The sequence below is a fragment of the Hyla sarda genome, chromosome 6 (assembly GCF_029499605.1).
Source record: "Hyla sarda isolate aHylSar1 chromosome 6, aHylSar1.hap1, whole genome shotgun sequence".
In the NCBI taxonomy this organism is placed as follows: Eukaryota; Metazoa; Chordata; class Amphibia; order Anura; family Hylidae; genus Hyla; species Hyla sarda.
This window is the reverse complement of record NC_079194.1, coordinates 24,284,824-24,311,691: the sequence shown is the minus strand read 5'-3', so window position 1 is coordinate 24,311,691 and position 26,868 is coordinate 24,284,824. Positions and strand designations below refer to the sequence as shown.

Genomic DNA, 26,868 nt, shown 5'->3' with positions numbered 1-26,868 from the left:
TAAAATGTTTTCCAGTGGAGTACCCCTTTAAGCAAGGTGCTTAATAGTTCTATATACATGTTGTAGTATTCTTCTTATATATTTTATTTATTTAGGATGTTTATATCACATCTAAGCACAAGTTTCTTTCTTTTAGACGTATATAATATTGTCAAAAGTGCATCAATTATTCTCAGAATGCCAGACGTCATGGGTCGCATCTCTCAAGATTTATTAAGTCTCAGAATGTCATCAGACCAGAAGAGAAGCCACCATGAGACCACACAATAAGAACGATCCTCCATGGCTCCAAGTCTGCAAATAAAACATCACAAAGAATAATATATAAATAAAGTAGCAAAGAAAGATTACAGGGGTTTTATGGGACATTAATATTTATTGATGGCTCAGTAAATCAGCTCATCGGCAGGGGTGCCAGTAGTCAGAACTCCACCAATGAAAAGTTGAAATTCAACTTGCCCGATCCTGTTCTCCCCAGAGCCAGTAGGCCACCATATCTATTAGATTGTTAGCCAGTCCCATTGAGATGTTTGGCCAACTTAAAGAGCCACTTCCACATTCTCTCACAAACTGCCCCCAGTACCTTATAGATGTGTTGAAGTGCTTTACAACGAGTATTCATCTGTTCCAATCCATGCCACAAGGTGTATTAAAACAACTTTAATGGACACTTATGCCATTTGCAAATAATCTGCATCAAGTTATAGAGAAATAGACGAGGACACTTCCAGTCACTATGGCTGCACCCTTCTCCCTACCAGACCTGCTTGACGTGCAGGAACATTATACAAAGATTGGCACTTAGGGATGCTCAAAAGATCCTGTGTGCTGATGGGAAAAACTTCTAGAAGGTCAACCATCAATGCCACACTCCGCCAATCTGGGCTTTATGGCAGAGTATCCAGAAAGAGGCCTCTCGTTAGAAAAAGACACATGAAACCGCCTGGCAAAGAACATCTAAAGGACTCTCAGAGTGTGTGAAACAAGATTCACTGGTTTAATGAAACCAATGTCATGTCTGGAAGGATACCAGGTACTGCCCATCACCTGCCCAATACAATCCCTACAGTGATAATGGTGGGGGCAGCATCATGTCTGGGGGAAACCAGGCACTGCCCATCACCTACCCAATACCATCCCTACAGTGATCATGGTGGGGGCAGCATCATGTCTGGGGGAAACCAGGCACTGCCCATCACTTGCCCAATACCATCCCTACAGTGATCATGGTGGGGGCAGCATCATGTCTGGGGGAGACCAGGCACTGCCCATCACCTGCCAAATACCATCCCTACAGTGATCATGGTGGGGGCAGCATCATGTCTGGGGGAAACCAGGTACTGCCCATCACCTGCCCAATACCATCCCTACACTGATCATAGTGGGGGCAGCATCATGTCTGGGGGAAACCAGGCACTGCCCATCACCTGCACTTCAACACATCTAAAAGATCTGGGGGGCAGTTTGTGGGGCAATGTGGAAGTGACAGGTTTCATTTAATGATTGACCATTTATAAAGTATCCAAGAAAACCACATTGCACTCCTCTTGGTGCAGGCATATGTTTGTTAGCAACGTCTTAATTTAAAGAAGGCATACACACATACAACAACTTTGGTAACTCATAATCTACTTGTGCTTCTGCAAAATAATGGATGTAATATGTTAATAACCATAATGCATTGCAGCATGTTTGTGCATGCGGTAATCTTTAACTCAAGTTTAGGATATAAGAAGGTAGGTGGATACTATTTTGCAGATGCTAGATTGTTATGGTCGAGTACTTGAAAGGGGCAGGAAATAAAGTAGACTTACATGTTGGACTCCACTGTTGGCCATACTCATTTTTGAGGCTGTTGGTTTGGGATCCGTTGGATTGGAGCTTGTTGATTTGGGATCTGTTGGATTGGAACTTGTTGGTTTGGAGGCTGTTGGATTGGAATTTGTTGGTTTGGAAGCTGTTGGATTGGGGCTTGTTGGTTTGGAAGCTGTTGGATTGGAGCTTGTTGGTTTGGGGTCTGTTGGATTGGAGCTTGTTGGTTTGGGGTCTGTTGGATTGGAACTTGTTGGTTTGGGGTCTGTTGGATTGGGACTTGTTGGTTTGGGGTTTGTTGGATTGGAGCTTGTTGGTTTGGGGTCTGTTGGATTGGAGCTTGTTGGTTTGGAGGCTGTTGGATTGGAGCTTGTTGGTTTGGGGTCTGTTGGATTGGAACTTGTTGGTTTGGAAGCTGTTGGATTGGAGCTTGTTGGTTTGTAGGCTGTTGGATTGGAGCTTGTTGGTTTGGGGTCTGTTGGATTGGAATTTGTTGGTTTGGAAGCTGTTGGATTGGGGCTTGTTGGTTTGGAAGCTGTTGGATTGGAGCTTGTTGGTTTGGGGTCTGTTGGATTGGAGCTTGTTGGTTTGGGGTCTGTTGGATTGGAGCTTGTTGGTTTAGAGGCTGTTGGATTGGAACTTGTTGGTTTGGAGGCTGTTGGATTGGAGCTTGTTGGTTTGGACGTAGGTGGGATTGTTCCTGTTGAAGCTTTCGTTTTGCTGGTTGAAGTGTTACTTGTAGACACATATGCAATGTTTGCACTTATAACATTTGTCCAGAACACCCTTTCAGTTTGGACAACGGTTGCCCTATAACATACACAAAACGTGTTTTACAACTTTTTGATTCCATATTGGACCATTCATATTATTTATTAGATATTGATTTTTCATTGATATTTTACCTGATTTGAATATCTGCACTGCTGGAGGCCGGAGCGACCCAAGTAACATCTATGCTGGACTTTCCACTACTTGATGTGTGACTCACGGAGCTCTGTAATTATAACATGTGGGTGAGATTGAGTGAGCGATTGTATAAATTACATATTGTGTGCTTACATACAGTGAAACATCTTTTAGATGACCACCCAAAACTGCATTGAAAAATTGAAAATTTGGTATAAATAGGTAGTTTTTTTGGAGAGGTTTACTGTTTTGTGTAAAAATTTGCAACTAGTCTTCATTTTGTCTTTCATGAAGTAACCAGGAAGCACTCACCTAACAGAAAATACTCTTTTATTCCACAGTTAGCAAAACATCACAAAATTAGGCTAGAAAACCCGAACGCCACAGACAAGGGTGAAGCTACAGGAGTTTCACGCCAAAATGGCACTTTGTCAGACTTGCCAGATGAGGCGCCATGGTGGGCATGAAAAGGCTGTACATCACCCTTGTCTGTGTCATCCAGGTCTTGTTCCCATAAATCAATTATGTTCACATTATAATGTCAGATAATTTATGTGTATATATGTTTTTCCATGTTACTGTATCTTTAATTGAGAGCAGTGAACCTCATGAGACCCTGCCTGCCAATGGGAACCCCTAAAGTCTCCCCTGTATAGTGTAGGGGGGGAGTTTTTCAGCAACAGCTTAGCTCAGGTGTGCTGTGTGTTGTGTGCTCTGAGGAGAGGCCTAGCTCAAATCTAATCTCAACTGGTCATCTTGCAAGGATTACTCGCATGGTGGAAGTTCATGCCCCTGTGGAGAAGGCTTCAGTACCTTGACAGGACGCTAGCTACCAGGATTCATCCTTCTGTCTCACACGTCAGTATTAGGGTGGGTTCACACTACGTTTTCTCCCATATGGGAGCGCATACGGCAGGGGGGAGCTAAAACGTCGCGCTCCCGTATGTCACCGTATGCGCTCCCGTATGTCATTCATTTCAATGAGCCGGCCGGACTGAAACGTTCGGTCCGGTCGGCTCATTTTTGCGCCGTATGCGCTTTTACAACCGGACCTAAAACTGTGGTCAACCACGGTTTTAGGTCCGGTTGTAAAAGCGCATACGGCGCAAAAATGAGCCGACCGAACGTTTCACTCCGGCCGGCTCATTGAAATGAATGACATACGGGAGCGCATACGGTGACATACGGGAGCGCGAGGTTTTAGCTCCCCCCTGCCGTATGCGCTCCCATATGGGAGAAAACGTAGTGTGAACCCAGCCTTAATCTGTTTGGTGTAAGCACCACAAGTCCCAGCAAGGCAACAGGGCTCCCAAGGGGTTACGCTACACTCTCTCACCTAAACCCAACTGTATGTGTATTACCATCTGCAGCCAGCTCAGTAATGACAGCTAACCGTAACCCGACGTCGGTGTGTTCATTTACTCCTGTGTCTGGCCCAGGAGAAGCTGTCTCATACCTTGGACCGTGTACAGGCTAACGGTGCCCTGGCATCACTAAGTGGTCAGGTATTCTTACTTACACCCTATACACCACATACACATGCACTGTGAGGCTCTGTCTCGCATTTTTCTGTTTTTTTTCTTTTCTGGTTTTACAAGTTCCTTTGTACCTTCTCTTCTGAAATATTATGCTACCCTGATAAATTCAATAAAAAATGTTTAAAAAAAAAACCAATGGAAGCTAAGCTGCAGTTACCTGGCATCACCACTATATGACATACAGCGCAGGGGTGTGTACCCCCACTTCTGATCAGTGATTAATTGCCATAAATCATAATGTCCCGGAAAACCCCTTTAAAGGGGTACTTTCCTGGAAAACATTTTTTTAAGTACATGGTGCCAGAAAGTTAAACAGATTTGTAAATTACTTCTATTTAAAAAACGTAACCCTTCGAGTACCTATCAGCTGCTGTATGCTCCACTGGAAGTTCTTTTCTTTTTGAATTTCCTTTATGTCTGACCACAGTGCTCTCTGCTGAGAGGTTTACTATGGGGATTTGATCCTACTCTGGACAGTTCCTAAAATGGACAGAGGTGTCAGCAGAGAGCACTGTGGTCAGACAGAAAGGAAATTCAAAATTGAAAAGACTTCCTCTGGAACATAAAGCAGCTGATAAGTACTGGAAGGATTAAGATTTTTAAACAGAAGTAATTTACAAATCTGTTTAACTTTCTGGCACCAGTTGATCTAAAAGACAAATGTTTTCCAGTGGAGTACCCCTTTAATGCTTTATCAATATACTTTCTGAAAATTTGTAGAATTTTGTACTACTAAACACTTGTTATTTACCCAGAATTTTTTAATATACGTAAATGACTCTATTGTGTCACATATTAGAAGGTGATACCATTTTTACGTCAAAAACAAGTAAGAATTGCGTGGGAGTGAATCTATTGTAATCCAGTGCTTAAGTATCTCTTTGTTAATCTTACACGTCATGTCTGGTCAGTAGTCACTTTTCTAAAACATGTTGTGCAGTGACTCCTTTCTAGACGTGTTGTAATCTGTACCTACATGTAAACATTCTTGGAAATTCCTTCATACTTAAAAAGTAGAACTACAAAAAAATTACTTTAGTCCAATACCAATGGGATTTAAAGGGGTTATCCAGCGGGATGGGGGGTTTAAAAGAATGCCCAATTACATTAAAAATAAACCATTACTTACCTCCAGTGCTCCCATAGTGCCCCCTATGTCCTGCTCCAGTCTCTAGTCTCTTCCTGTGATGCTTGGGCCAGAAGTGGCATCGGGGCCCAGAGTGTTAAGGTGCCACTCTTCCAATCACTGGCCAAGCCGGGACATCGCCGCCACCAGTGATTGGCTGAGCGGCAGTATGCCACTCTTGTCGGATAACACCTTTAGGGTATCAACAGCGCGTATTTCGCTGCGTATCCGCCACTGTATGCTGCCTTTACATGTGCCTGCTCAGAGCAGCAATAAGCCGCTACGAGCAGACACACTGCGATGTGCGAGTCGCTGCGCGCATGCGCAGTATACTCGCACATTGCGGCAGCGGTCGGACTAGCTCACAGAGCAGTGGGAGCGGCCGCGATGTGTTCACCGCGCATCGCTTCAGTGTGTCTGCACGTAGCGGCGTATTGCCGTTCCGAGCAGGCACATGTAAAGGCAGCATACAGAGGTCCTTCAGCGGCGGATCCACAGCATAAAATCCGCTGAAAATCTGCTCGTCTGAACGTACCCATAAAAGGCTATTCCAGTCCTGCTAGCTTAATGGAGATCTGATCGCTGGGACCCTCACTAGTTGCCAAAATGCACAACCTGGTCCTCTATTCCTCCAGCCTTGAGACTGTGGCTAGGGGGAGTTTAAATTGACCTTTTTGTTCATTGACCATCAGTGAGGGGCCCAGCAGTCGGACCCCAATTATAGAACATTTATTACTTATTCATAATAAAGATTGGATCAATCATGTTAGCAATACTGTAGTAAGTGTTAACTCAAAATTCCCTAACAGGGAACCCCTTTAAACCATCATTTTGGAGATAATGGGGGAGATTTATCTAAACCTGTCCAGAGGAAAAGTTGCTGTGTTGCCCATAGCAACCAATCAGATCACTTCTTTCATTTTTAACATGGCCTCTGCAAAATGAAAGCAGCGATCTGATTGGTTGCTATGGGCAACACAGCAACTTTTTCTCTGGACAGGTTTTGATAAATCTCCCCCAATGTGAGCCATTATAGGGGTACTCCGCCCCTAGACATCTTATCAGATCTTATCAGAAAAAACACTAGAGTTTATGATTCTATACAAATATTAATTGAATTCCAATAAAAATATTAACAACACATTGTTTAAAATATTACAGGCAGGAATTCCCATATAATGCGAGGCCAGAAGACACTTAAAGGGTTATTCCAGGAAAAAACTTTCTTTTATATATCAACTGGCACCAGAATGTTAAACAGATTTGTAAATCACTTCTATTAAAAAATCTTAATCCTTCCAGTGCTTATCAGCTGCTGAAATTGAGTTGTTCTTTTCTGTCTAAGTGCTCTCTGATGACACCTGTCTCGGGAACTGTCCAGAGTAGAAGCAAATCCCCATAGCAAACCTCTTGTACCTCTTGTGCTGGGGACCCCCCGCGATCTCGGCTGCGGCACCCCAGACATCCAGTGCACGGAGCGAACTTTTCTCTGTGCCGCATGACTGGCGATGCGGGGTGGCGGCTTGTGACATCACGGCCACGTCCCCTCAATGCAAGTCTATGGGAGGGAGTGTGACTGCATTGAGGGGGCGTGGCCGTGACATCACAAGCCTTAGGTGCTGCACCCGACGCTCTAAACGAATGCCAGGTGCAGCAGGGAGATCGCAAGAGTCCCCAGCAGCGGGATCCCCGCGATCAGACATCTTATGCCCTATCCTTTGGATAGGGCATAAGATGTCTAAGGGCGGAGTACCCCTTTAACCCGTTAAGGACCCTTGACATACGCGTACGTCATGACACCCTGGTACTTAAGGAGCCTTGACGTACGCGTATGTCATGGAGAATTCCAGTCCCCGCCGGGCGGGGATCGGACTGGGATGCCTGCTGAAATCATTCAGCAGGCATCCCGTGCAAACGCGCAGGGGGTTCATTAGACCCCCCATGTCGGCGATTGCGGAAAATCGCAAGTGAATTCACACTTGTGATTTGCGCGATTCCGGGTCATTACGGGTCTATGGTGACCCGGAATATAAGGGGGATCGCGGTTGTCGAAGACACCCATGATCCCCCTGAAGGGATAGGAGTGAGGTGGCAGGGGTGCCACCCCTCCTATCCCTGCTATTGGTGGTCTAGACGCGACCACCAATAGCAGAACGGGGGCGGGGGGGGGGGGGGGTTAACTTTAGTTTTCCCCGTCCTGCCCTCCCACAATAGGTGGGGCAGAACGGGGAAACGACAGAGGACCGGCGCCATTATATAGTGGTCTCTAACTGTAGCCCTCCAGATGTTGCAAAACTACAACTCCCAGCATGCCCAGACAGCTGTTTGGGCATGCTGGAATATGTAGTTTTGCAACAGCTGGAGGGCTACAGTTAGAGACCACTATACCGTGATCTCTAAACTGTATTCCTCCAGATCTTGCAAAACTACAACTCCTAGCATGCCCAAACAGCTGTTTGCTGTCTGGGCATGCTGGGATTAGTAGTTTTGCAATAGCTGGAGGACGACAGTTTGGAGATCACTTTGCAGTGTTCTCTAAAACTGTAGCCCTCCAGATGTTGCAAAACTGCAAATCCCAGCATGCCCAAACAGCTGTCTCGGCATGCTGGGAGTTGTAGTTGTGTACCTCCAGCTGTTGCATAACTACATCTCCCAGCATGCCCTTCGGTGATCAGTACATGCTGGGAGTTGCAGTTTTGCATCAGATGGAGGCACACTGGTTGGAAAATACTGAGTTAGGTAACAGAACCTAACTGAAGGTTTTCCAACCAGTGTACCTCCAGCTGTTGCAAAAGTACAACTCCCAGCATGCTTGGTCTGTCAGTACATGCTGGGAGTTGTAGTTTTGAAACAGCTGGAGGTTTGCCCCCCCCAGGTGAACGTACAGGGTACATTCACACAGGCAGGTTTACAGTAAGTTTCCTGCTTTAAGTTTTGGCTGCGGCAAATTTTTTGCCGCAGCGCAAACTCCTACCGGGAAACTCACTGTAACACGTCAGTGCGAATGTACCCTAAAACACTACACTACACTAACACATAATAAAGGGTAAAACCCTACATATACACCCCCTTACACTGTCCCCCCAATAAAAATGAAAAACGTATTGTATGGCAGTGTTTCCAAAACGGAGCCTCCAGCTGTTGCAAAACAACAACTCCCAGCATTTCCGGACAGCCACTGAGTGTCCAGGCATGCTGTGAATTTAGCAACAGCTGGAGGCACTCTGTATGGGAATCACTGGCGTAGAATACCCCTATGTCCACTCCTATGCGATCCCTAATTTAGTCCTCAAATGCGCATGGCGCTCTCTCACTTCGGAGTCCTGTCGTATTTCAAGGAAACAGTTTAGGCCCACATATGGGGTATCGCCGTACTCGGAAGAAATTGCACTACAAATTTGGGGGGATTTTTCTACTTTTACCCCTTATGAAAAGGAAAAGTTGGGGGCTACACCAGCTTGTTAGTGTAAAAAAATAAAAAATGTTACACTAACATGCTGGTGTTGCCCCATACTTTTTATTTTCACAAGCGTTAAAAGGAAAATTTGTAACACAATTTCTCCTGAATACGGAAATACCCCATATGTGGGCGTAAAATTCTCTGTGGGCGCACAACAAGGCTCAGGAGTGAGAGCGCACTATCTACATTTGAGGCCTAAATAGGTGATTTGCACAGGGGTGGCTGATTTTACAGCGGTTCTGACATAAACGTAAAAAAAGAAATACCCACATGTGACCCAATTTTGGAAACTACACCCCTTGCGTAATGTAATAAGGGGTACAGTGAGCATTTACGCCCCACAGGGGTCTGACAAAATGTAATTTTTCATTTGCACAGCCCACTGTTCCAAAGATCTGTCAAACACCAGTGGGGTGTAAATACTCACTGCACCCCTTATTAAATTCTGTGAGGGGTGTAGTTTCCAAAATGGGGTCACATATGGGGGGGTCCACTGTTCTGGCACCACGGGGGGCTTTGTAAACGCACATGACTTCCATTCCAAACAAATTTTTTTCCCAAAAGCTCAATGGCGCTCCTTCTCTTCTGAGCATTGTAGTGCGCCAGCAGAGCACTTGACGTCCACACATGGGGTATTTCCATACTCAGAAGAGATGGGGTTACAAATTTTGGCGGGCATTTTATCCTATTACCCCTTGTAAAAATTTTAAATTTGAGGGAAAACTAGCATTTTAGTGAAAAAATAAAAATCATTTACACATCCAACTTTAACGAAAAGTCGTCAAACACCTGTGGGGTGTTAAGGCTCACTGGACCCCATGTTACGTGCCTTGAGGGGTCTAGTTTCCAAAATGGTATGCCATGTGTTTTTTTTTTTTTTTTTTTTTGCTGTTCTGGCACCATAGGGGCTTCCTAAATGTGACATGCCCCCCAAAAACTATTTCAGAAAAACTCACTCTCCAAAATTCCACTGTCGCTCCTTCCATTTTGAGCCCTCTACTGCGCCCGCCGAACACTTGACATGCACATATGAGGTATTTTCTTACTCGAGAGAAATTGGGTTACACATTTTAGGAAGATTTCTCTCCTTTTACCCCTTGTTAAAATTCAATAACTGGGTCTACAAGAACATGCGAGTGTAAAAAAAGAAGATTTTGAATTCTCTCCCTCAATTTGCTGCTATTCCTGTGAAACACCTAAAGGGTTAACAAACCTTTTGAATGTCATTTTGAATACTTTGAGGGGTGCAGTTTTTATAATGGGGTCATTTGTGGGGTATTTCTAATAAAAAGGCCCTTCAAATCCACTTCAAAACAGAACTGGTCCCTGAAAAATTTCGATTTTGAAAATTTTGTGAAAAATTGGGAAATTGCTGCTATACTTTGAAGCCCTCTGGTGTCTTCCAAAAGTAAAAACCCGTCAATTTTATGATGGAAACATAAAGTAGACATATTGTGTATGTGAATCAATATATAGTTTATTTGGAATATTCGTTTTCCTTGTAAGCAGAGAGCTTCAAAGTTTAAAAACATGCAAAATGTTAAATTTTTTCATAAAATTTTGGAATTTTTCACCAAGAAATGATACAAGTATCGACAAAATTTTACCACTAACATAAAGTAGAATATGTCACAAAAAAACTATCTTGGAATCAGAATGAAAGGTAAAAGCATCCCAGAGTTATTAATGCTTAAAGTGAGTTAAAGAGGTTAAAGGGGTTATCCAGGAAAAAAAAAACTTGTTTTTATACATCAACTTAAACAGATTTGTAAATTACTTCTATTTAAAAATCTTAATCCTTTCAGTAATTATGAGCTGCTGAAGTTGAGTTGTTCTTTTCTGTCTAAGTGCTCTCTGATGACGCCTGTCTCGGGAACTAGAGATGAGCGAACTTACAGTAAATTCGATTCGTCACGAACTTCTCGGCTCGGCAGTTGATGGCTTTTCCTGCATAAATTAGTTCAGCTTTCAGGTGCTACGGTGGGCTGGAAAAGGTGGATACAGTCCTAGGAGACTCTTTCCTAGGACTGTATCCACCTTTTCCAGCCCACCGGAGCACCGGAAAGCTGAACTAATTTATGCAGGAAAAGTCATCAAATGCCGAGCCGAGAAGTTCGTGACGAATCAAATTTACTGTAAGTTCGCTCATCTCTATCGGGAACTGTCCAGAGTAAAAGCAAATCCCCATAGCAAACCTCTTCTACACTGTGCAGTTCCCGAGACAAGCAGAGATGTCAGCAGAGAGCACTGTTGCCAGACAGAAAAGAACAACTCAACTTCAGCAGCTGATAATTATTGGAAGGATTAAGACTTTTTTAATAGAAGTAATTTACAAAACTGTTTAACTTTCTGGAGCCAGTTGATATATATATATATATATATATATATATATATATATATATATATATATATATAAAAGTTTTTTTTCCTGGAATACCCCTTTAAGGAAATAGACATAGAGGACACTTCTCTATACAGCTTCTGTGTATTATTTATTTAGCATTAATTGAAGGTATAAAACATTTCGAAACAATAAACTAGTCATTTACTTACCGCAGCAGACGTACACGTCAGGGTTTGGGTGTTAGAATTGTTGGTCACAAAGGAACCAACAGGAGTAGTGGAGCTCCCCGAGCGGGCCTGGATCAGAAAACCTTTGAATAGTGTCGCACCGCCACCGCTGCTGAGAGTGACTACAAAGTGTATAAAATGTACAAAGTCACATAGGGGGAGATTTATCAAAACCTGTGCAGAGGAAAACTTGCCCAGTTGCCCATAGCAACCAATCAGATCGCTTCTTTCATTTTGCAGAGGCCTTGTTAAAAATGAAAGTAGCGATCTGATTGGTTGCTATGGGCAACTCAGCAACTTTTCCTCTGGACAGGTTTTGATAAATCTCCCCCATAGACGTTGATAAAATACAATAATGCAGTATATTATTGAAGGAACCAAACACGCAAAACTAAGATTTAGTCAGAACTTTAGGAAACGTTTGCTTTGGCAAAGCGGAACATTGGCGGGTTCGCTTCGTCCAAAGCTGCTTAGTGCTTACATACAGTTACTGTAATGGAGTTGTGGGATGATCCATCTTATTGTAATAGATTCTTAGGATTAGGCACATAGGGGGGAGATTGATCAAAATCTGTGCAGAGGAAAAGATGCCCAGTTGCCCATAGCAACCAATCAGATCGCTTCTTTCATTTTTAACAAGGCCTCTGAAAAATGAAAGAAACAAGCTGATTGGTTGCTATGGGCAACTGGGTTTTAATAAATCTCCCCCACTGTGTCTGATCCTGGAAATCCCAAAAAAAGCTTTCCTGCTTGTGCACCAGAAACTTTCTGCTTGCAGAGGGCACTGGAAGGGTACCGTATTTTTCGCCGTATAAGACGCACTTTTTTTTTCTGGGAGGGAAAAGTTGGTGCGTCTTATACGGCGAATACACCCCTATCGCAGCGGTCCCTGCGGCCATCAACGGCCGGGACCCGCAGCTAATACTCGCGGTGATGCCCTGTATTAACCTTTCAGACGCGGCGATCAAAGCTGACTGCCGCGTCTGAAGGGAAAGTGACACTAACCCGGCTGTTCAGTCGGGCTGTTCGGGACCGCCGCGATTTCACCGCTAACAGCCCAACTGAATAGCCGGGTTAGTGCTTACAGGACACCGGGAGGGACCTTACCTGCCTCCTCGGTGTCTTTTCCGTTCAGGGATCCCCTGTATGGCCGGCGCTCTCCTTCCTCGTCATCACGTCGTCGTGTACGTGCGTCGGCGTGCGTAACGACGTGGTGACAGCGACGGAGAGCGAGGATACCCGGCCGGCAGCAGAGACGTTCCGGAGCGACTGGGACATGGCGACAGCGATGGAGCGACATCCAGGGCAGCGGTGACGGGTCCGGAGCGGCGGGGACACGTGAGTATTACCTCCTATGCAGTGGTCTTCAATCTGCGGACCTCCAGATGTTGCAAAACTACAACTCCCTGCATGCCCGGACAGCCAACGGCTGTCCGGGCATGCTGGAAGTTGTAGTTTTGCAACATCTGGAGGTCCGCAGGTTGAAGACCACTATTGGGTTCAAAATCTTTAATATTTTTGATTTTGCGTCCTATAGGGCGAAAAATACGGTAAGTATTGTCGGTCTTTATTGTATTTGTTTACAAGAAGAAGACCAGGACTACTACAGAAGATTATTATTTTTTTATTACTTAAAGGGGTACTCCGGTAAAAAACAATTTTTTTTTTTACTGGTGCCAGAAATTTATACAGATTTGTGAATGACTTCTATTTAAAAATCTTAATCCTTCCAGTACTTATCTCTCTGCTCTCTGCTGACACCTCTGACTGTCTCGGGAACTGTCCAGAGCAGGAGAGGTTTGCTATGGGGATTTGCTCCTGCTCTGGACAGTTCCTGACATGGACAGAGGTGTCAGCAGAGAGCAGTGTGGTCAGACAGAAAGGAAATTTAAAAAGAAAAGAACTTCCTGTGGAGTACTGATCTAAGGGTACGTTCACACTGCGGAATCTCTGCTCGAAGAATTCTGCGAGCAGAGATTCCGTCTGGTGGGCTGCCGCCAAAAATACTTTGGCAGTAGGAGCGTGTGGCACTGCGCTGTCACCATTGACGCCTATTCAGTGCTTGCGGAATTTCGCGGAACATGTTCATTCTCTGTGCGGAACAATTTGAAATTCTGAAATTCCTCAGTGTGAATGGGTCTTGCGAAGAAATTCCCCAGAGGGAACATACCCTAAGGGTTTGCACAAATCAATATATGAGTGCCTATAAGTTCTCATTTTTTCCTCTTTACCAATGTACTTACCTTTTATGTTGTCCCCAGCACTATAGGTGGATTTATCCAGTGATAAGGTGTAAGGTGGGCTGGAAGTTTGGGAGGAAACCCTATGATTCGGAGTCATTGAGTCACATGACGCTGTAACTTGCCCATTGGAATAGGTGTATATACAGATGGGGAAACTTGCCATAAGTAGAACTAGAATATTTTCTAGCAAATAATCCATCTGTTGGGAGAGAATTACTTAATGGTTTTAGTAAAACTGAATGTAGAATATAGTCAAAATACTTTATTCTGGCATCAATGGGATCTGGCAGCAAAACCCTGAGGGACAAATACTGCAAAACTGTAGACAGGTGTCCGGCCTTGCTAATACCCCTAGTCAGGTTATTACTTCCCATAGGGCATATGATGCTGCAGGTTATTACTCCTCCCTAGGACATATGATGATGCAGGTTATTACTCCTCCCTAGGACATATGATGCTGCAGGTTATTACTCCTCCCTAGGACATATGATGATGAAGGTTTTTACTCCCTCTAGGACATAAAATGCTGTAGGTTATTACCACTCCCTAGAACATATGATGCTGCAGTGCTGATCTACAAGATTGGCACTCATTTAAATCTTGCATTCGGCCATGTAATAGTGCCCCAACTGTCCTCAGACTACAGTACTAACATACATAAGCAGCCAAGGCGACTATGTGCTGCTGACTGAGGTGACAGTGTGGCAGCCACGGGGGTGTTAGGAGAAATACCTTATCACTTCGTGACGCCAGGGCACAGTTATCCTATACACATTCCGAGGTTGGAGAAAGCTTCTCCTGGGCCAGACACGTGGAGTAAATGAACACTACAATTTCAGATTACGGATAACTGTGTTTACTGAGCTGGGTGCAGAGAGTATCACACAGACAGTTGGTATTAGGTGAGAAAATGCAGTGTAACCCCTTGGGAGCCCTGTTGCCTTGTTGGGACTTGTGGTGCTTCCACCAAATGGATTGATACTGACTTGTAAGACTGGTAGATGAATCTTGGTAGGTAGGGTCCTGTCAAGGTCTTGTAGCCTTCTCTGCCGGGGCATGAATTTCCTTGTATATCATTGAAGAATGACCAGATGAAGTAGATTTGCTCTGGGCCTTCCCTTGAGGCTTCAACACAGCACACCTTAAAGGCGTACTCCGCTGCTCAGCGTTTAGAACAAACTGTTCCGAACACTGGAGCTGGCGCCAGGAGCTCGTGACTTCATAGACCCGCCCCCTCATGACGTTACGCCCCACCCCCCTAATGCAAGTCTATGGGAGGGGCGTGACGGCTGTCATGCCCTCTCTCATAGACTTGCATTGAGGGGGCGGGGAGTTATGTCATGAGGGGGCGGGGTTATGACGTCACAAGCTCCCAGGGCCGGCTCCAGCATTCGGAACAGTTTCTTCCAAATGCTGAGCAGCGGAGTACCCCTTTAACCACACTGCTGCTCAGACTGGGCCCTCACAGAAACTGGGGCAACTCCTCTCCCACTACACTATATAGGGATGAATTTAGGGGTTCCCATTGGCAGGGTCACATGGGGCTCACTGCTCTCTCTTAAGGGTACAGTAACACATGAATAACATATATCTGAGTCTGGGGTCTGTATTGTGTGTATGTATAGGGGGTCTGAGTCTGGGGTCTGTATTGAGCAGGGGCCTAAGTCTAGGGCCTTAATTAACGTGGACTGAGTGTGCAGCTGTCATGTGACTGTATTAAAAAGAAGAATACTTTAACAGGCAGGTGCACTTGTGGTGTCCCAGCACCATAGGCTGTCCTGTGGCTTCAGCCTGTTTCGGGCAGACCTGTGGCACAGGTGTTGGGCCCACTGGGGGACTTATTATTGTACTAATTATGTTTTAGCACTTTACCCAGAGTTAATATATTTTTTATAATTATTTAGTTGTTATTCTGATTAGAGATGAGTGAAATTACAGTAAATTCGATTCGTCACGAACTTCTCGGCTCGGCAGTTGATGACTTATCCTGCGTAAATTAGTTCAGCCTTCAGGTGCTCCGGTGGGCTGGAAAAGGTGGATACAGTCCTAGGAAAGAGTCTCCAGCCCACCGGAGCACCTGAAGGCTGAACTAATTTACGCAGGATAAGTCATCAACTGCCGAGCCGAGAAGTTCGTGACAAAATCGAATTTACTGTAAATTCGCTCATCTCTAATTCTGATGTATGATCAGGGCCGCCATCAGGAATTTCAGGGCCCCATACAGCCATAGTGTCTTGCCCCCCCCTTTCAATTTTGGGTCATATCTTTGGCCGTTTATAGCACAAGGGGGAAATTCATCAAGACCTGTGCTGAGGAAAAGTAGAGCAGTTGCCCATAGCAACCAATCAGATCGCTTCATTTAATGTATCTTTTAGAGGCCTTTTCAAAAGTGAAAGAAGCGATTTGATTGGTTGCTATGGGCAACTGGTCAACTTTTTCACTGCAGTAGTTTTGATGATTATCTCTCAAAATACGTGCAGCATTACAAGTCAAAATATGGCCAGATTTTAGCATGTAAATGGACATGTATATGTCTGGTGAAGCAGCCATATTGAAGACATTAAGTACCAGATGTCACACTAGTATTCTGCCATTCAGGAGTCTTATAAAGCTGGCGAAGTACTAGTGGGACATCTGTTACTTCACTCCATGTCTCCTCTCCAATGTGGCTGCTTCACCAGACTAATATTCCCTTTAGGAGACTGGGAAAGCTGGGTGACAGACAGTACATAAAGCTGAGGAAGTAGTGTGAGCCCTGCACTGTGCACCACTACCTGTCACCCAGCTTTCCCAGTCTCCTGTGGACATTCTATTATTCTCTACCTCCCTATCGCTCTTGGGAAGGGTGGTGATAGGATAAGCATTACTGAGGAGCCCTCACCCTGGTGTCACGAATAGCAAGCGTTAACAAGCACCCTTTAACTACCGCACAGCTACACTCCCCATACCCTACATCCCCCAGGCTATCACATAGCTTTTTGGCGTCCTACGGACAGGATATGGGTGTGTGCCTCCAGCTGTTGCCACCAAGTAAAGTGTACTCCCCCAGTATAAAAGACTGTACCCATGTGTTACGGAGCACCATATAACTGTATGGAATATTGCGTATGGTGCCGTGTGCAGAGAGCACATGCGAAAAGTAAGGGGGGCGAGACGAAATTTTATTGCTGCAAAAATGTGTAAAGTTAGATGTGAAGGTATGCTACGACCCTCTGGTCCGGTCAGCAATGCAAGAGTTAACCCGCTTCATGCCCGCAAGCACGTTCATCTGCCTCCTGAGGAGAGGGTCCGTTATCAAGAGAACACCAAAGAGATGGAGGTGTCTTCCTTCGCAAATTAGATCATCCCCTAGAAGGGGAGAAGCCCTTGGAACGTCGCAGAGCAACAGTGGCCAAGTTCGACAAGGTCAGAGGTTATGGTACCCTCATTGATTGCCACACCGGCTATACCATCCTTGTAAACCGGCGAGCTGTACAGAGGTCATATCTTCACAAAAAGTTCCATTCCCTGGAGGTGGGTGAGATAGTGGAATACACCACCTCCGGGGCCTGCGAGGAGAGTGGTCAGCCGCAGTCACCAGGCCAGCCGCACCAAGCCAGTTGCCCTTCAAGTATTTCCCTTCTGATGATTGGAAAGCGGACCCCTTCCTGGTGAGGCCGAAATGGCCTGCTCCTGATTTCTCCACCTACGTACCCAAGGAGGAGGAGTCTCTACAGAAGCAGCCACTTTCTTCTACCTGCATCAAAGTACCCTGGCCTACTCCTGTCCAGGAGGTTTGGCCTCGACCGCGGGTACCAACAAAAGTACTTAGGCCTACTCCCGGCACGGAGGTTTGGCATACACAACAGGTACCAACGGATGTGCTTCGGCCCACTCCCAACGAGGAGGTGGGGCCGAATCAACCAGCACCAGCAGTTAACCTCAGTCCTACAGTGTCACACGCTACCCTTACTAATGTGGTATGGGAGAGCCACATTAACTCTTTGCCTGCTCTTGGTTCTGAGAGGGGTAGAGGCTCTAGGTGAGGAGCAGGACGACATTGCAAGAGTTTCATCTGAGCTGTGACACCCATATTGCTTTAAAGTTTTTTTGTTGTTGTTGTCTTCACAGACTTTTCTCTGCAACAGTTCAAGAAATGTGCCTAGCAGGACTATGCTAAGACTGTTCAAGTTGTAACGTAACCATCAAGCTTTTGTGCCTGGTCTTCAGACCAAGAGACTCCTAGAGGTAGGAGATTTGTAAGTGTGTGCCCGGCTAGAGCTGGTAGCCGTGAAGTTTAGACTCTTAGTGCAGGTGGACTGCTGATCCTTGCATGCTTGTTTACATGTATATACCTCAATAGTAACGTGACATTCTTCGCGAAAGTTGCACTTATCAGATGCATGCACCTGAACCCTGTTGGAGTGTCTAATAAATGTTTGTGCTAGTGCAACCAAATGTAATGGTTATTGTACATGTGTACATAAAAAAATTTAAATAATAGGTGTTGTAGTAGTTGCTAGTAGGTGGCTTCCTTGGCTCCTCTGAGGAATAACAGTTCTGTCACCCATCACTAACACCGATCTCAAAGGTCCACACAGGGAAAACTAACCCTAAGGTATCAAGACTGACTTCTCACATATTATTACACATATAGTACCTAAAAAAAATAATCACTTAAGTGTACTCACCTCACTTAAACTTAGTACACCAAATAAACAACCAAAAATATCTCACACTCAAGTAAATGCTTTGGGAATTGTAGCTAATGTTATTTTCCAATTCCTGCCACTGTTATGTACACAACTGTTGTCTCCTACGTGTGTGAGATGCCCTGCCTGGCCAGTAGGTGCTCTTCCGAGCTAAACATGAAACACGTAATCAAAAGGTAACCTAGGTAGGTTTATCTGTTGTGTTCTAGGGATAGGAGCGTGTAGCCAATAGACCCTAGTAGCCAGTCTTATTGGTAGAAAGCCTCAGGCAAGCCAATATACTTCCAGTGTACTAAACAGGTAGCTAGCATGGCAAACATGTATAGTGAGATTTATGTTGTTTAGTGAGCTTAGGAAAAAAAATGTTAAGAAGAATGTATCTCATGTGCATAATATCATCCTGTTACTAAATTCATGAACCAACAATCCTGTTCGTGAGTTTACCCAAACAAATGTATGTACCTCAATGAAAATGTTAAGTAGCTTTATAATATTGTTACCCGACCTTCACTTCGTCCCTCTGTCTTAGGGGACAGACGTCGAGGCGGACTTTTTTTAAGTAAGGGGGTTTGTGGTGGCCCGGTACCGTATTGCATACCGTACCTAGTGTAAAGGTTCCCAAAGTCAGAGCAACTACACTCAGGTAGGGTCCCTCAGGTGGGACTGCCTTTAGTCGCCTCTTCTTAAGTCTAATTATCTAAATGTTAATATATGTATATATTTCATCATAGTATATATATAGGATAATGTATAGTACTTACCTTGTTTAGCGTCGCAGGACCTTCGGTCATGTGACCATGATAATCTCCTCTATGGTTTGTTGCAGGACCTTAGGAGGTCCTTGGGTCACCCCATAAATTCCATAAACACCCATAAATCTTTGTAATGGTGATTAACATCAGTAATGGACCAATTAGCACTAGTCCAGCCCCTGCCCATATAAGGGAGCTGTAGCCAATTATCTCTCTCTTCGGTTGCTGCTCTCGTGGATGCCGGACTAGCAGGACGGATCTACGCAACTTTGTGGACATTCTATTATTCTCTACCTTCCTATCGCTCTTGGCAAGGGTGGCGATGAGACACGCATTACTGAGGAGCCCTCACCCTGGCGTCACGAATAGCAAGGGTTAACAAGCACCCTTTAACTACCGCACAGCTACACTCCCCATACCCTACATCCCCCAGGCTATCACATACACAATCAGGCACATCACATATACACAATCAGGCACAGCGCATGTACACACATACACAAAAGCACACTTACTTTTTAGGCAGGATTGAATAGCTCCATGGGGTCCACATTTTGTGTAGCCCCCTGCTCCCAGCTGTAGCACTGTGCAGCCTGCAGCCTCCCCCTCTCTCCTCCTATTCCCCGACTGCTGAGCTGTGTATATTAGGAGATCGGGGAACTTACTGAGAAGAGAGGCCCGTACATCTTCTTGCCCATGTGTGAGGAACTGTTGAGCCTAGGAGCAGGTAGGCCCTGCAAAGTCCAGGCAGGGAGGGAACGGGCCCCATTATTTTAGCTCAGTAAAAAGAACAAGCCCTACTGCTTTTCAAGGGGCTTGTTATTTTTTGTAAAATGCAGTGTGGGAGGAGAGCGGGCAGCAGCCGGCCCCCAGTACACAGTGCTCCTGGTCAGGGCCCCTGATGACAGTACTGCCTGTATTGTCCTAAAGGCGGCCCTGTGTATGATATTTATATGTTACTGTGCCTTTAAGTAGAGAGCAGTGTAAACCCCATGTGACCCTGCCTGCCAATGGGAACCTCTAAATTCTTGCCCATATAGTGTAGTGGGGGAGGAGTTGCCTCAGTCTAGCTCTAGTGCTAAGTGTGAGCTCCAGTGTGGTAAAGGTGTGAGGTGTGTGGAGAAGCTCTAAAGGAAGGCCCAGATCAAATCTATCTTATCCGGTCATTCTGCAAGGTCACCCGCACGGTGGAAGTTCATGCCCTGGCGGAGAAAACTACAGGACCATGACAGAGCCCTACCTACCAGGATCAATCTTCACTTCTCTCAAGTCAGCATTAATTCATTGGGTGAAAGCACCACAAGTCCCAGGAAGGCAACAGGGCTCCCAAGGGGTTACACTGGATCCTCTCACTCTGCACCATACTGTCTGTAATACCATCTGCACCCTGCTCAGTAAAGGCAGTTATCCATAACCTGACATCAGTGTGTTCCTTTACTCACCGTGTCTGGCCCAGGAGAAGCTGTCTCCAACCTCAGACCGTGTATAGGATAACGGTGTCCTGGCATCACGAAGTGATAAGGTATTTTCCTACACCACCCATGGTACTACACACTGAGGATCTCCTACAGTAGATTTATATGCAGAAAATCCACACCATGTCACAGTAGAAGCAAAATTGAGGGGATTTGTAGAAATCCTGACTCCAATAGGGAAGTCATAATCCTTAAAAATAAAAATTGGATTTTGTTGTGGAAACAGTTCAAATCCACTGAGTCACAAACTGCAGCTTTTAGTTTAAGCACATCTGGGACGTCGGATTAGTCGGCAATCGCAAAGGGAGCAGCCAGCAGTGGATCACGATGATTTACGTTCCCATGTGCGTTCAGTGTCGCAGAACATTCCTGCTCAGACAACCACTAATAACCTCATTAATAGCATGCAAATGCCCTCATACTCAATACTGAAGAATCCAGATGTTTTGAATATTTTGTTTCCTATTTTTTTTTTATAATTTGCAAATCATTAACATGTCCACAACATTTCCATAATTACACAATGTTTCCTTCTGGGTGTTACCAGTACTTAGTATGACTGGCAATATATATTCCCTTAGGGAATAAAAGGGCCTCAAAGTAATAGGAATGATTTCAAAATGTTTCAGAATTTCAAACATTCAATTTTCCAAATCTTCTTTTCAATCTTTACATTTCAATAATAAAATGTAATTACATTTAAAAATGGGCAATTTATTCTCTTCCAGGGAAAGGCTTAAAGGGGTACTCCGCTGGAAAACATTTATTTTTAAATCAACTGGTGGCAGAAAGTTAAACAGATTTGTAAATGACTTCTATTTAAAAATCTTAATCCTTCCAGTACTTATCAGCTGCTGTATACTCCAGAGGAAGTTATTTTCTTTTTGATGTTCCTTTCTGTCTAACCACAGGTGCTCTCTTCTGACACCTCTGTCCATGTCAGGAACTGTCCAGAGCAGGAGAGGTTGGCTATGGGGATTTGCTCCTACTCTGGACAGTTCCTGACATGGACAGAGGTGGCAGCAGAGAGCACTGTGGTCAGACAGAAATTAAATTAAAAAAAAAAGAACTTCATGTGGACCTTATAGCAGCTGATAAGTACTGGAAGGATTAGTATTTTTAAATAGAAATAATTTACAAATCTGTTTAACTTTCTGCCACCAGTTGATTTAAAAAAAATGTTTTCCAGTGCAGTACCCCTTTAAACTTGATGTGAATAGAGACTAAATAAGGATGTCTCTGCAGCACATGCACCTTTCTTTAAATATTCTATGCAGAAATATTAGAAACAAACCTGCCACACTGGAGCATACTCTTATATACATACGTACCGTTATATACAACCCACTAGTACAGTACTCGTGTTGTTCAGACTTCCTACCTTATGGAAGAGAAAAAGCAACAATAACTTTCTGATCGTCATATCCCAACGTCCTATCCTGACCTCATATATCGTTCCCAAATCCCGACCTCATATCTTATCCTCATATCTCCTCATATCCTGACCTCATATCTTATTCTGATATCCCAACATCATAACCAGTCCTCATATTCCATTCATATAACTCATATCTCCTCATATCCTGACCTCATATCTTGTCTTTATATCTCATCCTCATATCTCATCCTCATATCTCTTCCTCATATACAACCTTCACATCTCAACCTCATCCTGATCTCATATCCCGTCCACATATCACCACTTCATATCACCTCTTCATATCACCTCTTCATATCACCTCTTCATATCACCTCCTCATATCACCTCTTCATATCACCTCTTCATATCCCCTCTTCATATCACCTCTTCATATCACCTCCTCATATCACCTCTTCATATCACCTCTTCATATCCCCTCTTCATATCACCTCTTCATATCACCTCTTCATACCACCTCTTCATATCACCTCTTCGTATCACCTCTTCGTATCACCTCTTCATATCACCTCTTCATATCACCTCCTCATATCACCTCTTCATATCACCTCTTCATATCACCTCTTCATATCACCTCTTCATATCACCTCTTCATACCACCTCTTCATATCACCTCTTCATATCACCTCTTCGTATCACCTCTTCATATCACCTCTTCATATCACCTCCTCATATCACCTCTTCATATCACCTCTTCATATCACCTCTTCATATCACCTCTTCATATCACCTCTTCATATCACCTCCTCATATCACCTCTTCATATCACCTCTTCATATCACCTCTTCATATCACCTCTTCGTATCACCTCTTCATATCACCTCTTCATATCACCTCTTCATATCACCTCTTCGTATCACCTCTTCATATCACCTCTTCATATCCCCTCTTCATATCACCTCTTCATATCACCTCTTCATACCACCTCTTCATATCACCTCTTCATATCCCCTCTTCATATCCCCTCTTCATATCACCTCTTCATATCACCTCTTCATACCACCTCTTCATATCACCTCTTCATATCCCCTCTTCATATCACCTCTTCATATCACCTCTTCATATCACCTCTTCGTATCACCTCTTCATATCACCTCTTCATATCACCTCCTCATATCACCTCTTCATATCACCTCTTCATATCACCTCTTCATATCACCTCTTCATATCACCTCTTCATATCAACTCTGCATATCACCTCTTCATATCACCTCTTCATATCACCTCTTCATATCCCCTCTTCATATCACCTCTTCATATCACCTCTTCATATCCCGACCTCATATCCCATTCTAATGTCTCATCCCCCACACCAACTATCCATTTCACCTCCCTACCGCACAGTCCGCAAGATCTTTAAAACTCCCGGGCAATCTCTGCAACCCCAGAGTAACGTGATCAGCAGATGTACTGGAAGTCCCATAGACTTGCATGGGACTTCAGACAAAAAAAAAAATCCACCCTTGCAGATGGGGGTAGATTAGGGTTAATTTAACCAATCACTGAAAAAACTGGACGCTAATGTCCACTCTAGCTAAATTCTATCTAAAGTATCCACAAAAAAATTAGCTAAAAATTTCTTTATTGAATAACCAAATTACAAAAAGTCCAAAATATTAAAATCAACAAACCATTCAGGTTAAAGAGTCTCAAATATCAGAGTACTCTAATGGGTCGATGCCCAAAAGTTTTGGGGATCGACCCGTTAGAGTACTCTGATATTTGAGACTCTTTAACCTGAATGGTTTGTTGATTTTAATATTTTGGACTTTTAATAATTTTGTTCTTCAATAAAGATATTTTTAGCTAATTTTTTGTTGATACTTAGGGTTAATTTAACTCTACTAAAGTTTAAGTTGATGTGTACCAATTTTCATCGAAATATTTCCAGCCATTTGGAAGTTATGCTGGAACTAACCTAGATACATGCAGTATTTCCCATAGTCCACTCCTCCCATTTTTGTTCTTTTCTTCTACCTTTTTATGTAACAACACTGAGGAAATGACACTCTGCTAATCATAATAATAATAATAATAATAATAATAATAATAATAATGGACATGCTCACTGTTAAACAGCCTTTAGGAATTCCGGAGGTTGTTTCATCCAATGTGTGCACTGACGGCCATTTTTCTGTAGACTTTCATACAACAGAAAAATACAAAAAATAAAATAAAAATAGTAATAATAATAAATAATAAAATAATTTTAGTTACATTTTATGGCTATATTTTATTTGCAAATAAACAAATAAGGTTAGTTTTACATGAATCTTGGGATAACCCCTTTGCAAAAGAACATATTTGTATATATACGTTTACATGATATATAAAAAAGCATTAACAAACAACATAAAGAATCCACCTCTTAAAGTAAAAAACCCAATCCCCAACCTTACAAGCACAATGCGTCTCCCAAATACAAGTTCATCTTTGTTACTTACACTGATGTTTCTTGTATTTCCTAAAAGGATTCCCCTTCTATGTCATCACTGGGAAAGACACACAAGACCCTGCAGCCATCCGATGACTTCTGCACATCCTCGAGAAGCTTCTAGTAAACACGTTTCATCATTGAAGTTGTTTGACTTATGGAAGCCCCAGAGAATACAGAGCTCGGTAGTTATCTATGGTTTCCATGGCAATATACCAATGGAAATGATAATGACTGTTGTCAAGACGGAAAGTCATATGAGTGTTTTGTACCAGAGTGCCCCCTATCAAAGACCCCCACCATCCATATTGCGTAATTGCTAAACTCCAAGCTCTTCTGCCTAGACTAGTTGTCTCAAACTGTGGCCCTCCACTGGGACATGCTCAGGTTGACTAGAAAGGGGGCTTGAGCCCTTGCTCTTTTGATGTTACTGGTAAAAGTGCAGTCTGGCATTATTAAAGGAGTACTCCGGTGCACACTTTTTTCATGTTATCCCCTCCGGGCTGCAAAATAAAAGAAAACGCACTTTATCTTACCTGCCAACGAGCCCCCGGAGCTCCGGTACAGGTGTTCGGTCCCCGGGCTGTATTCTTCTTACTTCCGGTTAGCCCGGCACGTCACACGGAGCTTCAGCCTATCACTGGCCGAGGCGGGACATCGCTGCGGCCAGTGATAGGATGAAGCTCCGTGTGACGTGCCGGGCTAACAGGAAGTAAGAAGAATACAGCCCGGGGACTGAACACCTGTACCGGAGTGTACCGGAGCTCCGGGGGCTCGTTGGCAGGTAAGAGAAAGTGTGTTGTCTTTTATTTTGCAGCCCAGACGGGATAACATGAAAAAAGTGTGCACCGGAGTCCTCCTTTAATAGTGTTGAGCGGCATAGGCCATATTCGAATTCGCAATATTTCATGTATTCATCTCATATATTCGCTAAACTCGCATATTCGTAATATTCGAGTTATTTTCGCATATGTGAAAATTCGCATACGTGAAAATTAGCACACACAAAAATTGGCGCATGCGAAAATTTGGATATGCGAAAATTTGCATATGCAAATTTTCGCATGTGCGAAAATGCGCACGCCAGTCTCACACAGTAGTATTAGAGCCTTCTATACACCACACAAGCTGGAAGCAGAGAGGGATGATCACTGTGATGTGTACTGTGAGAAAAAAAAAGAAAAACAACGAATATTCGTAATTGCGAATATATAGTGCTATATTCGCGAATAGTCGCAAATTCGCGAATATGCGATATTCGTGAATAAAATTCGCATTGCGAATATTCACGAGCAACACTAATTATTATGTGGACATTTATATAAATAATTATGTCCATAAATAATTTCAGCCCCTGCCCCCCAAAATGTCTGTGCACATCTCACCCCTCCAGATTTTGCAAAACTTCAACTCCCAGCATGCCCGGACAGCCGTTGGCTGTCCGGGCATGCTGGGAGTTGAAGTTTTACAACATTTGAAGGGCCACAGTTTGAGACCACTGGTCTAGAGACTGACCCGATTAGTGATGTCATGTCTCGGCCACACTGCAACCTGGGAAAACCTGAGACCTGAGTAATTTTGTATGCTGTCTAATTTTGCAATAATCTTTGTACACAAAGCCATCGTGTCTTTCTTCAATGACAGATCACGTCACATTGGAGATTGTCCAGGGGCCCTATAATTCCCTACAGGTCTGTATTTAGACATTGTGAGACATTGACAGGAATGATGGTCGGGGATCGCTATATTTCCCCAAGGTACCTGTCATACGAAGGAACTAGGTGGAGCTTCAGGAGGAGCATATTTCATTCATGGAAAGCTGGGGAAGAAATGGGAATATCTAGTAAAGTAAAATTTCTAGCAGATCATAGCTGCTAGGGACTTTTGGAAAGTCCTGTGCTCCGGATTTTACGGAATGAAAGGCACACAACATATTTAGGTACCCCATGCTGGTGTATGGTGACTCCACGAGACACCATAGATGCTCCTGAAAGCCATACCTGAACTATACAAAAGTATATCACAATTGTTTACCCCACACATGAAGGTATGGTATGGGCTAACATATGTATATACAACAATGGGAGATCTGGGAGGGGGGGGGGGGTAGTGGTGTCAATGGTAGATTCAATTCCACATCAGGATTTAGGACATCCCTGTTTCCCGAAAGGTCTTTTCAGGACACAAGGATGTCCCAGTCACTCCTCTGTGGGCGCGTGGCCTGGTTAAAAATGCAGTGGCTGCTGGGAGGTACTGCACATAGGGATGTCATTGCCATCCCTATCCGTACACCCAAAGTAGCAAAGTAGCAGAGTGGAGCAGCGAGCAGGAGGACACACACGCTGGCATGTTAGCTTTGGTGCTCTGGCCACTGCTCCTCCAGACGCAGAACTAACTGCTATGGCCTATGGGCCTGACC

At 44.0% G+C, this 26,868-nt stretch overlaps 1 protein-coding gene across 3 annotated transcripts; it reads right to left on the bottom strand.

The window, feature by feature from the left end:
- Positions 1–24,583, bottom strand: LOC130275408 (salivary glue protein Sgs-3-like). 3 transcript variants are annotated; one of them, XM_056523325.1, is made up of 8 exons: positions 24,460–24,583; positions 24,085–24,156; positions 21,909–21,958; positions 13,660–13,858; positions 11,399–11,538; positions 2,718–2,809; positions 1,815–2,622; positions 3–294 (listed from the first exon to the last, which is right to left on the bottom strand). In XM_056523325.1, the coding sequence occupies exons 4-8, from the start codon at positions 13,856–13,858 to the stop codon at positions 232–234; spliced, it is 1,302 nt and encodes a 433-aa protein (XP_056379300.1). In that variant the 5' UTR covers positions 21,909–21,958; positions 24,085–24,156; positions 24,460–24,583; the 3' UTR covers positions 3–231. The 3 variants fall into 3 exon arrangements, with proteins under 3 accessions (XP_056379299.1, XP_056379300.1, XP_056379302.1); XM_056523327.1 differs by lacking the exon at positions 21,909–21,958; XM_056523324.1 differs by lacking the exons at positions 21,909–21,958; positions 24,085–24,156; positions 24,460–24,583 and adding an exon at positions 14,646–14,841 and having other exon boundaries at positions 1–294.
- Positions 24,584–26,868: the final 2,285 nt, after the last annotated feature.